We start from the raw sequence: 16,947 nt of genomic DNA on the forward strand, positions 1-16,947 counted from the left end.
TAATTCTTTGCAAGTGCAATAGTAGTTCATAAGCACTGTCGTGCTGAAAAAAACCGCGTTATCCATGGGAGTATTAAAACAATTAAAAAATTTCTTAGCTGCGATACAAAGTATAGGCAACGCTTTCGGTTTGAAAATATTGAAATGACACACAGTCTTACGTCAAAAACGCTCTATGTGTTTTGCCTGGATCGCATCAACATGACGCACACACAAACATGAAAATGCATGCATACAAAATTATAGCCAACGCAAAAAATAACAGGGGCATAGGCATAATATATACTAGCAAAATATATCAGGGCCCACGGATGGCGTGAGAGTAGTATGGGTAATACAACCCACTCGAAAATACCCCGATAATTATCCACTTGCAACATTGGAATAAACCTAACAATTGAAATGTGCCTCGCGCACACGATCTCGATGTACCGATTTCATTCGCACAAACGTACCGCGACTGATTCTATGTGATAGTAATGTAAGCGTGTGTATTGCGAAATTGTTCAAATAGGCTCGTCCACATGTACACATCACATGTAAATTAACACCTATTAAGGTGATCCCAACGTAAACTCACACTCAAGCTGTGCACGCGCGTGCTAACCGTGCGTAAGTATCGAAAGTTGAATTCAACATAAACTTTCACAAACCGAGTATCATCGCATTTACATAGACTCGATCGTGTATGCAAAGTTTGAACTCCAACAGCAGGGTGCAGAACGCGCGATAAACTTTGCACAAGTAGGGAAACGGGTACGAGTTTGCACTCCGTGGCAATGACATCTTTGTGAGTGACTTGTACTGACAACTGCTTGAGGGGAGCCTTCCCTCCGGTGGTCTAACAAGCGGTATAGATAGGAATATATCATAAATGTTCCTGGTTGCTGCTACTACAACGAAGGATAAATGAATGACTAGAATTTCAAACAGGCCATTGCATATACATGTGTGAATGCAATAAAATTTTAACTCGCACAGTTAATGACTGCATACATAATCATTTTTACGTTATTCATGCTAATCGTGTAACTATTGACAGTAGTATATTGGAAAAATTTAAACATGTCCTATACCGCCCATAATCGCAAGTCAGTCCCATCTTCTATGGGATTCCCTGTCTATATGGTACTGACTTGCGATTATAGGCAGTATAGTACAACGAAAATATTGACGTTCAAAAACTGACGCGGCTGACCACAATAGATCTAAATACTGGTCGCAGTGGTTCGACTCCAACAAAAAAACTGACGCGGCTGCCACAACCAATATTTTAAATCAGGGTTCCCATATTGAAAGCTTCAATGTATTCTACGTTAAAAATCAAGTATATAATTTCAAATAGAAATAAAAACTTACCATTGGTAATGATTTGATTTGGTTCAAACGAGAGCTCGCCATCATTTTCGGCCAAGCATGCATACAATGTCCGCACACGCCTAAAATAACAAATGTGAGCGATGTTCACAATCATAAGGAAGATTACACATTATACTTACAAATGATCTCTCGGTGTCAGCAGCTTGGTATGACGGGTGAGGCCTTTTACACGTTGCGTCTTTTTCGGGATATAGGTTTGACTAGCATCGTCCCGAATGGAGAACTTGCTCAGTGCGCTGCTTACCATACCGATGCTTCCGTTACCGGTCCCATAATCCCAGTTGGTCAGGGGCCGATTACTTCCGTAGGAATGGTTGAGATCTCGACTAGACGACGAACACACGGATTCATTCGAACTGCTGGTAGAATTTATTCGATCATAAATCGAAAGTTCTTTTCTAGTGCTGGTAAGATTGGATTCACTGCTCGTCATTGGATTGGGATGACTCAACTTGTGCATAGTGGTAGTGGCACCGTAAATACTATCCGATCCTGCGCTACCACCACGAATCATCGACGCAGGATCGCCTCGGTTGTGCAATAGATGACTCTGGTAGTTGCTTTGATATAACTGACTGCTTCCGCCGCCATCCTGCCGCGCCATGTGATGGTTTTGGTTTGGAGGTGGACTATTGTGACTACTTATTGTAATTGTAGATGGTGCTGATTTCAGGTAGGTAGTTTCCCGAGTGTCTATACTTATTTCACGAGGCGAAAGGGTGGTGTCACGCAGTAGAGACGGAGTGGAACTGTTGATTGATGATACGATTTTTGGTTTCGCCTCATAGGTGGGATAGTGATTGGTTCCTTTACTGTACAATGACATTCCGTTGGAGATGTTCTGCAGGCTAGAAGACATTACTGGTTCGGTGTAATTAGACTTGGCTACAACCCTCACAACGGGTTGGGAATACGTGGCATTGCGGTCCTTCCCGTAACTGGCTCCTAACACTCCTATATTACCCCCACCACCTCCTCCTCCTCCACCGATGCCAGCGTACGATCTTTGCAATGCCATCGGTGGGCTTGTATTTGTGTGTGGTCTGAAAAAAACATGATATGTTCACCAAATAGGTTGGATCACTATAGAACAGATAATTGGCAAATATAAGAGATCTAGCATTTTTTACGAAAAATTCACATAATAGGAAACAAAATTTTTATAATACCTTAAGACATGAATGGGCTCGACAAAAGAAAAAGAAAATCGTTTTGGACAAAGTTGACATCCATCACCATGATTCAACACAAAACTGTTCGTTTGCAATAGAAAATGAATTTTCCACAAGACACCTGATTAACGAATCTCGACACACTGTAACAGGAAAATCATACTTACAGATATTCAACATGTTTTCCGGGCTGCGATTTAAAGATCTTATCGTAATTTTCGATCAGGATTTCTATCACAACATTGTTGAACTTGATATCTAGTATGGCAGCGACGGTTTCTTCGGCTGCTCGCAGCAGAGTTGGTCCAAATACTACACCTAGATTGAACACAGACATTTTGTTCTTATCCGATTTGAGAGCAACACTGCAAGTAGGGTAATCATTATAGTATATAAAGCAAACAAAATATAACTATGTATAACATACCACTTCAAATGCCTTACAACAATATCTAGCATCTCAAAGTGACTTTTAGGTAGCCTGTGTATTAGTTGGTGAACATCATTTATTCGCTGCTGTCTTGTCTCTTGCTCTATGTAAAATTAAAAAAAATATGAAAAATTATTATAGGACAATTCAATAGCTATCTATATCATTCTAGACTCACTGGCCGATGATATAAACGAGTGGTGCAACCGAAACGTCATCAACGGTTCATTCAGATTCCTTAGGTAATGCTTCAAAGCACTTGCTATCGTCTTACTTTCTAACACATCCGAGCTTTGCTCGTCATTGAAAAACATCAATCTATCCTTCTCAGTCTTTTTTCTGTCTAGTCCCATGTTCAATAACTTTGTTATCTTTGTACTCACACCTCCAATCCGGTACAGACCCTATCGGAAAACAACAAATCGGCTTACAAATTAGCATAGTGCAAATATTAGCTAAACGAACCTCTTCCTCCAACCCCCGGCGCTCAAGCACCTCAATACACTTGCGCACAAATGCGAATCCGACGTCATCCAGGTTGCCATCCTCGTTGTGATTTTGTGATGGAGCTAAGTATGTCTAAACAATTGAAGAACAAACTGATGATCAATTTCATCCGAAACGTGTTGGAAGTATTTAACATACCGGTTCTTTACCATCCATTGCATTCAGCCAGGCCTTTCGGTCTTCTTCGCTTAATGCCTGAAATGTGTACGTAATCGCCGGCCGCTCTTCAAAGATCAAATCGAAGCAATAGCGCTTTTCAAACTCTGAAAGCCGCCGCGTGCATGAAGCCAGCGTTAACACTTCCGTAGATGATTGCTAACGAAAAATAATTTGCAATTACAACATATGCCACATATTGCTAGCAAAAGAAGCGCTTACCGATCGACCCGACATTTGATTAAACTGCAGCATAGAAAACGTTTTACTCTGCTTTTTGTATGTACAGTAATATTTAGACCATGTTGCTGTGAATGCCTCTGTGAACAAAAATACATTGAGTATTGAGACTTTGTACTAGTCTCTACGTAACTCACTCTTTTCCATTAGAAAAAGGTAACCCTGTTTAGTGTATTCGCTTTCCGGTTTCATCTTACTCTCCATGTATCTGTGTTTTAGCTCCTGCGCTTTCTGTCGAGTCTCATCAAAATTTTCCCTGGTCTAATTGTGTTGGAAAGTAAAAATAAATACGTATATATAATGTAAGTACATTTGAAAGTATTTTAAATATTATTCACAAGTACCTTTTGCACTTTAAGCTGAAGATCTGATAGATAATCTTTGGCATCTTCCGCTACTTCATGACCGAGGTGATAGAATACCAGCCAATCAGATATGAATCCTGCAAATATTAGGAAATTAGAATCATGGCCAAAGCTTGGAGAGAAAACACTCAAATTATTACGTACTTAAGATTATTTCCACAAACTCGAATTTTATCCTTTCCTGTACTTCCTGTATTCCCAGAACGTAACTGAGGGACTCCTGCAGGTATTCTCTCTCTAGCATTCCTAATGATGCATCAGCCTGTAAAAATAACATGCCAACATTTATTTTTTTATTTATTTGGGTGGCTAAAATTAAATGTAATCGTACGACATTTTTGACTAGGAGTGTCCTTGGTAAGAAAGTCATTATAGTATTGAAATGTACACTATATATTAATAAAATAATAATATAATAAAATATTTATATTAACAAAATAATACCTATAAATCCGTGTAAATCATTTTTCTCTCTTAAATTGAAATTTCACGCCAGTAAATGGAAATTTTCGTGGAACGATCAAGTCACAGACGCCTTTTCTAAGCGCTAGCGAACAACAATTTTAATTTTAGGTGTGATGGAAAGTGTCGAAAAACGCAGGATTAAATGTACGAAGCATCAACGAGATATAGATTATTTGTTATTTATCAGTGCGCAATCGGGCTGTCTCAACAACCCATTTCTACAACCTATGTGCATTAATTGTACACCTACCGTCTCACCGTTGCACTTGACTAAGGCTGGAAGAAGTCATTGCAAATGACATTTTAATACGAAAGTTCGGGAAAAAACCAACACGACAGCCCCGGTGCAAGTTTACCTAAGGCTGTTATGCATGGAAACGGGCGAGAGAAGAGCAAAAACGTTCGTGCTGCTGAGCGTGCCTGTTAAACGTTCGTGAAAGTTCGTTTATTCGGCTTGGTGCCGTAGTTTGGTTTGGTTCGCTAACAGTTGCAAATGTATGTTAATAGCCCGTGTGACTAACTTTCATCATCCGTTGCGTTGGAACTGCTGCAAACAAATTTCATAGCAGCGGTTCAAAATGAATGTAGTGTACGACATTCATGGCTTATACTTGCAAGATTGGAATATGCGTCAGCTCTTTTTTTGTTTGCCATGGGAGAGGACTGCAAGTAAAATATTAAGTGCTGCATTGTGTAACCGAAAACAAAAAACCTTCATGCACTGTCGCAAGCACTCAGAGTCGACTCTCTATCAGCATAAGTTCTCACACTGAGATAGCAACACACACTGAATTTCGCACAACGCGAGTACCGCTTCTTGCTCTTTTACCTACTTGGTCTCCGCTCAATGTGACTGAAAGAAACCTGTCAGTGACAGTCATTTTTGAAAATTATTGCAAGTTTTTTTTTATTTCGGCAGGGGAAGCTATATGAAATAAAACATCTGATTGATGTAGTTCATGAATTCAAATGCTATTCAGAAATTTGTTTCGTTGCTTACCGGAAACAATTTGAAGAAAACCAAAATACAATTGAGGCCGCTAGTTAATTATGAATTGAAATTAAACAGTGTGCATGCATAACGAAATGATTGATACGGTATGTTTACAGTTATCCTTCATTGAAAATAATCGTGATGATAAGAATATTAGTCCACTCTATCACTATATAAATATTTTTGAAATAATCTGCTACGGTCTGCTTATTTTCAAAATGACACCTTACCACGAGAATGTTGCAGCCTGCAGTTTCTTCCCCATAGTCAAAAGATGGACAAATATTCCGCATCTAGCCAAGGCATATGAAAAAGATCATGAAATGTAATTCCCCAGTACAATATATACTGCCCAAAAACGCATATTCGTCATTTATTTTATGAAATTTCCTACATAGGACACACTCTTGATTATATAAAATATGAATGAAAATATAGGCTAGCGGGTCAGTAGGCTTTATTTTGTTTACACGGAGCATAGAGAAGGCAGCAACTTACATTGCACCTTCCTCTGTTATTTTGACATACGGTGTATTTATTAGAACAATTTTATGCAAAAAATTCAGTATCTCTGAAACTTCGGAATATGAAAGAATGGGCTTTCCCCTTTCATTTGAAACTAAGATCAAAATAATCCAGGTGTCCAGAGCAACTTTTTTTTTAAGTTTTTTTCCTAACAATATAAGTTTTACTACTGGAGATAGTTCATATTTCTGTCCCTAGATGGTGCTTTATACATTCTAACAACACTAAAAGTGAGAATTGTATAGAAAATTTAATTGTCTACAAGTTTGTTGACCACTAAAAATTGATCTGAAATCATCCGGAAAAGTTGTTTAAGATTTTAACAAAGTTATATCTAAGATAGTTTCACACGAGGCCTAGTGGTTTGGAAATATGTTTTCTCGCACTTATTATATTACAAAAAAAAAATAATTGGGTTTAGTGGCATAAAAATATTAGACGGGATTCATTACGTTGACAATTCTAATTAAACTTCTGAAAATTAGGATGTTTGACAGAGTCAGAAAACTATTTGTGCTTTTGGTTTGTAATCTTTCCCGATAGGTTCGAAGGGACTACCATTCATCGGAAGGTATTGCTTGCGTACAAGGGTTTGCTTACATTTATGTTTTGCTACACGGGTGTTTTAGAAAGGACCATACATCGTATAATTTAGGTTATGATCGCTTAAGTCAGCTATTATAATTCCGTTCAGGACGAAATGTTGGGACACACCGTTTCTAGTTTAACGCAAACCACAGTAGTAACTGTCCAAATTAGTGGCTAGTGTGAAATGATTTATTCAAATTTTCTCCGCAAAGCATATTGTGGCAGTTGGATTTTACGGCCATTTCCTATCAATTATGCGAGATATCGTTACTAAATTGATCCTAGATTATGCGATATGTATTACTTTTGAAAACAAAATATGATTTGAGTACAACAATAACCTTATATACATAAAAGTCCTAGAATATATCCCAAAAAAAATTATCTTGATCCAAAAACTCAAAGTTTTTTGTTCACTGTTTGTCGCATTGAGTTAATCTTGAAAGCGGATAATCAGCGTTTTGAACCAAGCGTTGCAATGAAATCCGCGAAATATTTTTAAAAGTTTCATTGAATTTGTTCAAATATAAAGGTTGAAGTTCAGGACAAGTCAATTTTATACGAAGATGCTAACAGAGTAGGAGATTCATGTAAGAATAGTTATCAGTCATCCCTGAGAACAATCGAAAAAATGAAAAAGATGGCATACATAATTGAAGAGGCTGTTTCTGCGGGAGGAATCACTTACCATCATGAAAAAGAATATTAATATCATACTAGTTTGGTCAACACTTATCTAAAACTTCTCATCCCAAAATTATGAATGGTGCCCTGTATCAGGGAATTATAATTTTCAGCTAAAAGATGACTTTCCAAGCTCTCAAATTCCGCTGAATTCACTATTGAACTAAACACAACTATTTGGCAAATAAAAAAAGTGCTTGTGAATTAACAAACCACTAGGTCTTCTGTGAAACTAACTTAGACTTAGAATTCGTTAAAATATTAAACTACTTTTCGGGATAATTTCAAATCGGTTTTTAGTTGGTAACAAAGTTGTAGACAATTAAATAATCTATCAGATTCTCACTTTTAGTGATGTTCGAATGTCTAAAACACTATCTAGGGGCAGAAATATGAACTAGTTCCATTGTAAAATCTATGTTTTCACGAAAAAAAAAACTTCAAAAAAAAAAGTTGCTCTAGACCCCCCGACGGATTATTTTGATTTTGGTTTCAAATGAAAGGGGAAAGCCCATTCTTTCATATCCTGAAGTTTCAGAGATGCTGATTTTTTTTGCATAAAGTTGTTAAAAAAGACACCGTGGACACACTCATGGGTAATCTTTTAACTTTTTCATCCTGCTCCATTTTTAAATCATAAAATCGTGTAAACAAAATCGAAACTCCTTTACCACAAGAAGGATTTTGACAGATAAAATGGCGAGTAATTGGCAAAACGGAAAGAGAAATGTATGTTTCGTTTGCTCACTCAACCCAATGTTGTATATACAGGTGTGACTAAGATGGCACTATGGTATTCGTAAGTTAAATCTTATACTACGTTCACACTACGAGTTAAAACGTGTTTTAACGCTATCTTGATGACATTTTTCTTGTTGCTAATTATTATAACGTGTTTTAACTCTGTAGTGTGAACATAGTATTACATGAGTGGTGTAAGTGATATCACAATAAATCGACTTGCTCTCGTCATATCGTTCGTTCCGCCCTATTGAATCGTGTGAACGCTATTACGTTAACCCGTTGTCCTTCTGGATTGTTTACATATTTTTGGCTTCCATCGTTGGCAAACCGTGCTCAGACAGTTACTTATATTTTTGTAGTATAATACAGTACAATACGTTTTACAAGTTTTTTAAGTGATGTAGAATACCTCTTTTCAGCTTTGGATTGTTTTTGTACAGTTTGTACTAGTTGGATCATTAATATTTCTTTCGATTTTACTCATTAGAGAGATTGTTTAAACCGTGTGATCTTACACACCTATTTATACCACATTGCACTCGAGCAGGTAAGACAGTCTGCTGTACGCGAGCTGTATTATTTTTCTTCTCACTTTTCTTTCGTCGCTGTTGCTGGTACTCACAACGTTCAGATTCGGTCGCTCAAGTTCTCTCAACTGGAAAAGACGATCATTTTGATTTGTGACCGAAGCTTTAGGTACAATTTGAAGAAACAATGACAGTCACGATATAGTGCAACTCTGATATTGATAAATTGGCAAAGTTATAGCTTTTTCTCCGAAACACTTTTTTATTTTTATTTGAACAAATAATAATTTTTTCGTGCATTTGGGAAAGTTATTCCTAAAAAATCGCTGTTTTGAGCTCTAACAATAGTAGGGTGATGAGCCTATTTGGCCATGTTTGCATTATCACACTACCCATTTGAAACCATTGGTTATAGCAGCATCTGCCATCTTTGTTCAACGCATTGAGTTAAATGGTAGCGCAATAAAAGTGGCACTCGATTCGAGGTTTCGATGTGCTCAAGCACGAGAATTTCACTGTTTTCAGATTATTTGTGTTATTATGTTGGTTCCTAATAACGAAGCAAAGCTGTCGATGCCTATGTGTGCGCATTCCATCGGTTGTAGGCCGAGTAATTAATGAATTAGTGAGGCACCCTCCTCAGTATGGTGAAAATAAGCACATTACCCTAATTAAAAATTCTCATCTACAAAACAAAAATTTGTGCATAAACCAATTACCACTGATTTTGGTAGACAAAGCGCGCTTGGAAGCGATATAACTTTCGATCTATTTCTCGGATCTCTAATTATTAGGAAAATAGAGGAGTTGTGATTTCAGATAAAGTATTTTGATTTTGCACTTTTAATTTTTTATTTTGTGGATATTGGATCATTAAGATACGAAACTCGTGGCAAAAACAGACTTGTCCCTCTTTACCACGAGACCGTTCTCATGGTAAAGATGGACAAGTATGTCTTTGCCATGAGATATGTTAGTAGACTTGAGTGAATTGTAGTAATCCTGCCTAAGCTCAACTCCTGCCAACAGAAGACAAAAGATTAGTTCGTAAGATTTCAAGCCTGTTTCTAATGACCCTGCCACTTCTAGTTTTCCGTTCTGTATGTTTCACATCCTTGATCTCACTTGAGTAGCCATAATTTTCATAGATTTCCCTACTCAGTAATCTTTAGCTAATTGAATGTAGTTAAAAGGAAAATGACATATTAGTCGAAATAAAATAAGGAAATAAGATAAGGAAAATATACTAAGGGGGCATAGAAGTTTTAACGCTGTTTTCAGACACATTTTTAAATAAATTTTCTCGCCAACGGGAAGGCAAAATCTAGTGGTTTTTGGCATATGACAGAACATACTTCAGTTTTAAATGAAAAGTTTCAGTTGCATACAAAAACGCCTCCACCACTCCCTTCCAGCTCTTTGAAGTTACTAAGGCAAAAATTGTATGAAATGCAACACTATGGATTGGTGCCCGTACGTTCATTAGAAATGAAAAATTCGAGAAGGGCGTGTAAACATATTAAATTATCTAGTCGTTGACCCAACCTTTTTTAAATTCTTATTATAAACAAAATGGTGGGTATTTGAACAAAAAAATATTTATTTTCTTCGATAGCTAGATAAGCTTTTAAACGAGAAAAGGGAAAGAGGATTGCTTGAGCGGTTCTTGAGATATCCAGTACAAACTTGCAAAAAAAGATATCGATTTTTTTAGGAAAAGAAAACTTCTAGGCATCCTAAAGACTCGGTTCGTCTAGTAGAGCCCATCAAACATAGCATATGAGACTGACGAAATTGGGTCAAAAAGCTGACAAAATCAGGGGTACACGAAATCGAGGACAGAAAAAATCGGAGACGGATATAATCGGGTCTTCATTGCATCGTGGGAGGCACTAGATAGTAAAAGCCAATAAAGATAAATCGTAGAAAGTTATGCCGAAGCGATTCTACTATGAAAGAAGTTCACCAATGATAAAATACAATACCAGTAAAGAGAAGGTGGTTTTATATTAGTAATAACAATTGCTATGCACTAACTGCAGATCCTAAAAAAGCTAAACTAAGTCTGATCTCATATCCCAACACATAGAACCACGAAGCCATTATAGCAATGAACTTAAGATAATAAATTAAATTCCATCCATAGACTCAAGCATTTGGCAATTCGCTGTACAACTGCTGTTTTTATGTTTTGCTACTATAGCGTTTCAGGGGGGGGGGGGGGATCATCACATAAACCATACTGGTTCAAAAAAAGTTTCAAAAAAAAAGTTTAAGCCTTGAAAACTTATTGTACCACGCACGAAGATTCAGTATGATTTGGACCATTTATATGATAATCCCCCCTTAAACCTACAAGTTCAAACCCACCGTCGAACAAGAGTACGAATGGCAGCTCACCGGGCCTAAACGCTGAAAGCGAAAGTCTCAAAGTGAGAAAAACACCGCTCCATTGTAATTCGCTCACTACTTACAGCGCATTCAGAAAAAAATATAAATCCAAAGCAAAGGTGAAAAAAACGAGAAAAACATAGCAACAATGGGTCATCTTCCAAATGGTAATTGTTTTAACAACTAGTTGTTACGAAATAGAAGGCCTCCGACTGGGTTGTGATGTCATGAAAGCCGCCTATCGCAGGCCATTCAATCGTGAAAGAAGTCACCGACTTGTTTTCAAGGTTAATGATTATGGATGCCAGACGATATTGTATCATATCATACAATGCTATGCACTCTATCTCGTCGAGCTAAGAACAGCTGTATGGTAAAAGTTTCTTCTTTGCAGATAAGTCTTCTAGCAATTTTGACGCGCATACAAACACAAATAGTCACTTCCACAAATGTTCTAAAACGGACCGTCGTCAAAATCATATATGTGATGATGTCATCAAGGAAAATAGCACTGGACCCAACTTTATCAGGTTGTCAGAGGAGTCTAGCCAAGCGATGGCATTTTAGGGATAGTTCGGCTAATTTTACTACTGTCCTAATAGGGTTATATAATGCCGAACAAGTCCAGCGGTCGAATTTGCACAATTCTATTCTATTTCCACACCCTGGCGCTGTGTGCAGTTTAGATTGGCACGTTATCCGTTTCAGCTTCGGTCGCGTGAGCCGCCTTCGTCCGTCGATTCCACAAATTTCATTGACCAATAAAACAGATAGAGACACAAACACCGATGCAAGCAAAGGAAAACTCTTCGTCCTACCAACGCACACCAGCAACCCAGTCAACTTTAACATTTATCAATGAAGGAAACGGAAATAGGAAAAAATATGGCAAATTATTTGGAAAATAATGGGATTCACTAAAGTCATTTACGGATGAATGTCGTACAGCTAAAGAAGAACATATATTTAACCAATTAACGAAAAATCTTACACTGAAATGTGTCACTTTTTGTAAAGTCGTCGCCAATTGAATATTGAAGTACAATACTGTGAAGTTCCACTGTTTTTCTCCGATTAAAAGCACTTTTATGCAATCAATTTCATAATTTGTCTATAAATATAATTCCAGAATACCAAACCACAACAAAATTATACATTTACTGAAACTGCGTTCCAATTTTCACTGCTCGTTTTGACTTTGAGGTTTTTCACGTAGGCTGTTCTGAAATTCCAAAAATGGCAGTCAATATGACGCAGCAAGCATCAGAACTCACTTGATTGATTAGTATTCGATGCAATCAAAGCTATTCACAGAAATATCATTCGAAAAAAGAACCAACGATTCAAGAATCAAGCGAAAATCACTTCTTTTCAGCGGATGAAAATCGCCACACGCGATGAAAAAACAGAATATGTGTTGAAAGTGAAAAACTGAGAATATTTATGATGATCCTTCACACATCCTTGCGCCTCACTGTGTTGTGGTCTCTGTTGCCGATTGAAATTGTTGCGATATAGTGAGAGGAGTAGCTAGCACGAAAAACTGCTCCGGCTCACCCGCACTGTACAGGCAGAGCTGAATTTTACATCATTTGGTTATTTCTTTTCGAACAAAGTGTATGCCTACCACATTAGTCAATATACATTTATGTTGTTCAAAATGAATTCTAAACACAGACAAACAGTGAGAAACTTACCAATCTATATATTATATAATATAAAACATTTATGCACTTACTTTTCGCAATAACAAAAAAGATCAATCGATGAGTCTATCATCATTTATTACTCGAATTCGATTGTTTGTAAATATAAACTCCTAATTGTAAGCCCCGAATTTTCTGTAATACTGGCGTTACCAAGCAAAATGTGGTTACCTCGAGACATACATAAAACAGACATCAGGATTGTTATAGGAAATGTCACAATAAGAGCGCAAAAATTATCGAAATCAATTTAAGAATATGTCAACACTGAGGTGAAATGTTCGTCTATGCCAATAAGTAATAGAATATAAAATAAGGGTTTTGTTTTTTGTTGGAGACGAACCACTGCGACCAGTAGTTAGATCTATTATGGTAAAATAAGGGTTATTGGAGCGCATTGGAATGATTGCCGACAAAATCTGGCCAAGTCAACAAACACCCGAATCGGAATTCAGAATTTGAATTGATTCTCCTGAGTTATACTAACAGACTCTGACTTAATTCAACGGGTCTTTAAGAAGGTTGAAACAAACTACGCTAGTCGTGTATCGCATTTGACACCTTATTGAATTTTCAATTTGGCTTCACTGCTAGTAGAAATAGTTTTCTGTTGTATGTCACAGGATAATTTTCATAGTGCATTTTCATCACAAAATCACGTTAAGTCTCCAGTTTGAACAATATCGATAGAAACTTTCTAACGTAATTCGAAAGACAAAAGCATGAAAAACGCGCTGTTTCTGTATCACACCAACACTACCAGTACCGGGAGTACTGCTGCAGGAAACGTGAACCCGTGACAAACACAAGTCTCGCGACAAAAACTAAAGCCAGGAAGGACATCGCTCGCCTACGTAATGTAGCATGAATGATTTCCGAACAATCATACCGTATGGTTTCTAAAATGGTAGTAAAAATTGGCGCATGCGATCTCGCCAAAAGGGAGTTTGCTTCTCTTCATTCGAAATGTTTTTTGTCGTGACTAACGACTTACCTTTCAATATAGGGGCCCCTTTTCAAAATTTCGGAAGAAAAAAGATGTAAGATTTTGAACGCTTATATCTTTTGTTGTACTGAATGGATTTAATCAATTTCTTCGGCATTTTGTCGAAAATATTTGTACCAATGTTGTATTAAATTTTGAAATATGTAGGATATTCATTATCAACGGAAAAATAGTGTTTTGAAAAATCTTTCGAAAACGACTCAGAAAAGTGAAAATTTTCAGCCCATCCCGCACAGAGCCGTCAAAATGGTGCAGCAAATGAACAATAAAATAATGAAAAGTTTATATAAAGGTCCACTACATGTTTGTTCCTATGATTATTCGTATTGGGTTGCTTGACGAGAGCAGTTGGTGGGGGAAAGCCGGGATATTAATTTTGGTTAAGCCATTAGAAGTCGGACGGAAAGGAAAGGCTCATGCACGCCACGAGAACGAGCGAGAAAGCGATAGTAGTGCATATTAGCGAAAGCGTTACGTACATTTTGAACCTTATTAACTTTTCTTCTACAAAACGGATTGCCAATCTTGTTTCATAAATCGGAAGGAAAACGTTCAATGCTTGCTACCGATGCGTTCTTTGCTATATAAAACTTGTTTAAATAGTTCGAAAACTACTTTAAATGAAATCAACATTAATGATAAAACCTATAAATAGGGGTGTCGCAGCTTTTCTCTAAGCCAGACGTGTGTAAGACGCAGTGCATAACAGACGTGCGTGGTCGTGAGAAGCTGCATCGGACGACCAATCAAATCAGCTACCATCGGAGAGAAGAAGAAAAACGTTGGTGGAGGTGGTGGCGGTGAGAAGTCCAAAAAGCCAAAGGCTAAGAAACGCAGTCACTGAAAAGGCGGTAGTAACTGCCACTAAAAATGCCACCAAAACATCGAAGGCTGCAAAGCGTACTCATTCGGTGTGAGCTGCGAAAGGGGAAAGATCGTATGGATGTACGCAGTAAAAACAATCGTCGGCAAGGTTTGAATTGTTTTAAAAGATTCCCGTCTTGTATCAACATAGTTATCTACAAACCGTCCTTATTAGGACGAATACAAAATGGAAAAAGAATTTAATTAGAAAGTTTCTTTTATTAACTGGTATTAAGTTTGCGCTTGGTAATTCTGTACTTTTACCAGTGAATCATAAGAAAATGGTTTTTCTAATTTACAAACCCGAAGGTTTTTGCAAATCCTTCCAAGAAAATCAGTGAATGTGGCAACTCTACCACTAAGCGAAAGCTACACCAAAACGAATGATGAAAATATTTTCATTTATCGAACAAAAGGACGTCCTTCCATCTGCATTGTAAAGTCAATAAATAGGAACACCATGATGAAAACCGTGCTCATTCGGTGTGAGCTGCGAAAGGGGAAAGATCGTACGGATGTACGCAGTAAAAACAATCGTCGGCAAGGTTTGAATTGTTTTAAAAGATTCCCGTCTTGTATCAACATAGTTATCCACAAACCGTCCTTATTAGGACGAAGGCAAAATGGAAAAAGAATTTAATTAGAAAGTTTCTTTTGTTAACTAGTATTAAGTTTGCGCTTGGTAATTCTGTACTTTTACCAGTGAATCATAAGAAAATGTTTTTCCAATCTACAAACCCGAAGGTTTTTGCAAATCCTTCCAAGAAAATCAGTGAATGTGGCAACTCTGCCACTAAGCGAAAGCTACACCAAAACGAATGATGAAAATATTTTCATTTATCGAACAAAAGGACGTCCTTCCATCTGCATTGTAAAGTCAATAAATAGGAACAGCTTGATGAAAAGTGTGCTCATTCGGCGTGAGCTGCGAAAGGGGAAAGATCGTATGGATGTACGCAGTAAAAACAATCGTCTGCAAGGTTTGAATTGTTTTAAAAGATTCCCGTCTTGTATCAACATAGTTATCCACAAACCGTCCTTATTAGGACGAAGGCAAAATGGAAAAAGAGTTTAATTAGAAAGTTTCTTTTGTTAACTAGTATTAAGTTTGCGCTTGGTAATTCTGTACTTTTACCAGTGAATCAGAAAATGTTTTTCTAATCTACAAACCCGAAGGTTTTTGCAAATCCTTCCAAAAAAATCAGTGAATGTGGCAACTCTACCACTAAGCGAAAGCTACACCAAAACGAATGATGAAAATATTTTCATTTATCGAACAAAAGGACGTCCTTCCATCTGCATTGTAAAGTCAATAAATAGGAACACCATGATGAAAACCGTGCTCATTCGGTGTGAGCTGCGAAAGGGGAAAGATCGTACGGATGTACGCAGTAAAAACAATCGTCGGCAAGGTTTGAATTGTTTTAAAAGATTCCCGTCTTGTATCAACATAGTTATCAACAAACCGTCCTTATTAGGACGAAGGCAAAATGGAAAAAGAATTTAATTAGAAAGTTTCTTTTATTAACTAGTATTAAGTTTGCGCTTGGTAATTCTGTACTTTTACCAGTGAATCATAAGAAAATGTTTTTCCAATCTACAAACCCGAAGGTTTTTGCAAATCCTTCCAAGAAAATCAGTGAATGTGGCAACTCTGCCACTAAGCGAAAGCTACACCAAAACGAATGATGAAAATATTTTCATTTATCGAACAAAAGGACGTCCTTCCATCTGCATTGTAAAGTCAATAAATAGGAACAGCTTGATGAAAAGTGTGCTCATTCGGCGTGAGCTGCGAAAGGGGAAAGATCGTACGGATGTACGCAGTAAAAACAATCGTCGGCAAGGTTTGAATTGTTTTAAAAGATGCCCGTCTTGTATCAACATAGTTATCAACAAACCGTCCTTATTAGGACGAAGGCAAAATGGAAAAAGAATTTAATTAGAAAGTTTCTTTTATTAACTAGTATTAAGTTTGCGCTTGGTAATTCTGTACTTTTACCAGTGAATCAGAAAATGTTTTTCTTATCTACAAACCCGAAGGTTTTTGCAAATCCTTCCAAAAAAATCAGTGAATGTGGCAACTCTACCACTAAGCGAAAGCTACACCAAAACGAATCATGAAAATATTTTCATTTATCGAACAAAAGGACGTCCTTCCATCTGCATTGTAAAGTCAATAAATAGGAACACCATGATGAAA

At 37.2% G+C, this 16,947-nt stretch overlaps 1 protein-coding gene across 3 annotated transcripts in view; it reads right to left on the reverse strand.

The window, feature by feature from the left end:
- LOC131693368 (rho GTPase-activating protein Graf) overlaps positions 1-16,947 on the reverse strand; it is a 115,773-nt gene that overhangs the window by 23,411 nt on the left and 75,415 nt on the right. The window contains exons 1-13 of one of the 3 annotated variants that reach the window (XM_058981131.1): positions 12,443-12,643; positions 4,395-4,512; positions 4,230-4,327; positions 4,023-4,146; positions 3,868-3,965; positions 3,628-3,804; positions 3,448-3,561; positions 3,161-3,386; positions 2,980-3,085; positions 2,720-2,917; positions 2,550-2,633; positions 1,500-2,423; positions 1,360-1,439 (exon numbers count right to left, since the gene is read on the reverse strand). In XM_058981131.1, coding sequence (XP_058837114.1) covers positions 1,360-1,439; positions 1,500-2,423; positions 2,550-2,633; positions 2,720-2,917; positions 2,980-3,085; positions 3,161-3,386; positions 3,448-3,561; positions 3,628-3,804; positions 3,868-3,965; positions 4,023-4,146; positions 4,230-4,327; positions 4,395-4,494 — 2,329 coding nt within the window. In that variant the 5' untranslated portion in view covers positions 4,495-4,512; positions 12,443-12,643. The other 2 variants (XM_058981130.1, XM_058981129.1) reach the window with 2 other exon arrangements.

The sequence above is a fragment of the Topomyia yanbarensis genome, chromosome 3 (assembly GCF_030247195.1).
Source record: "Topomyia yanbarensis strain Yona2022 chromosome 3, ASM3024719v1, whole genome shotgun sequence".
NCBI lineage: Eukaryota > Metazoa > Arthropoda > Insecta > Diptera > Culicidae > Topomyia > Topomyia yanbarensis.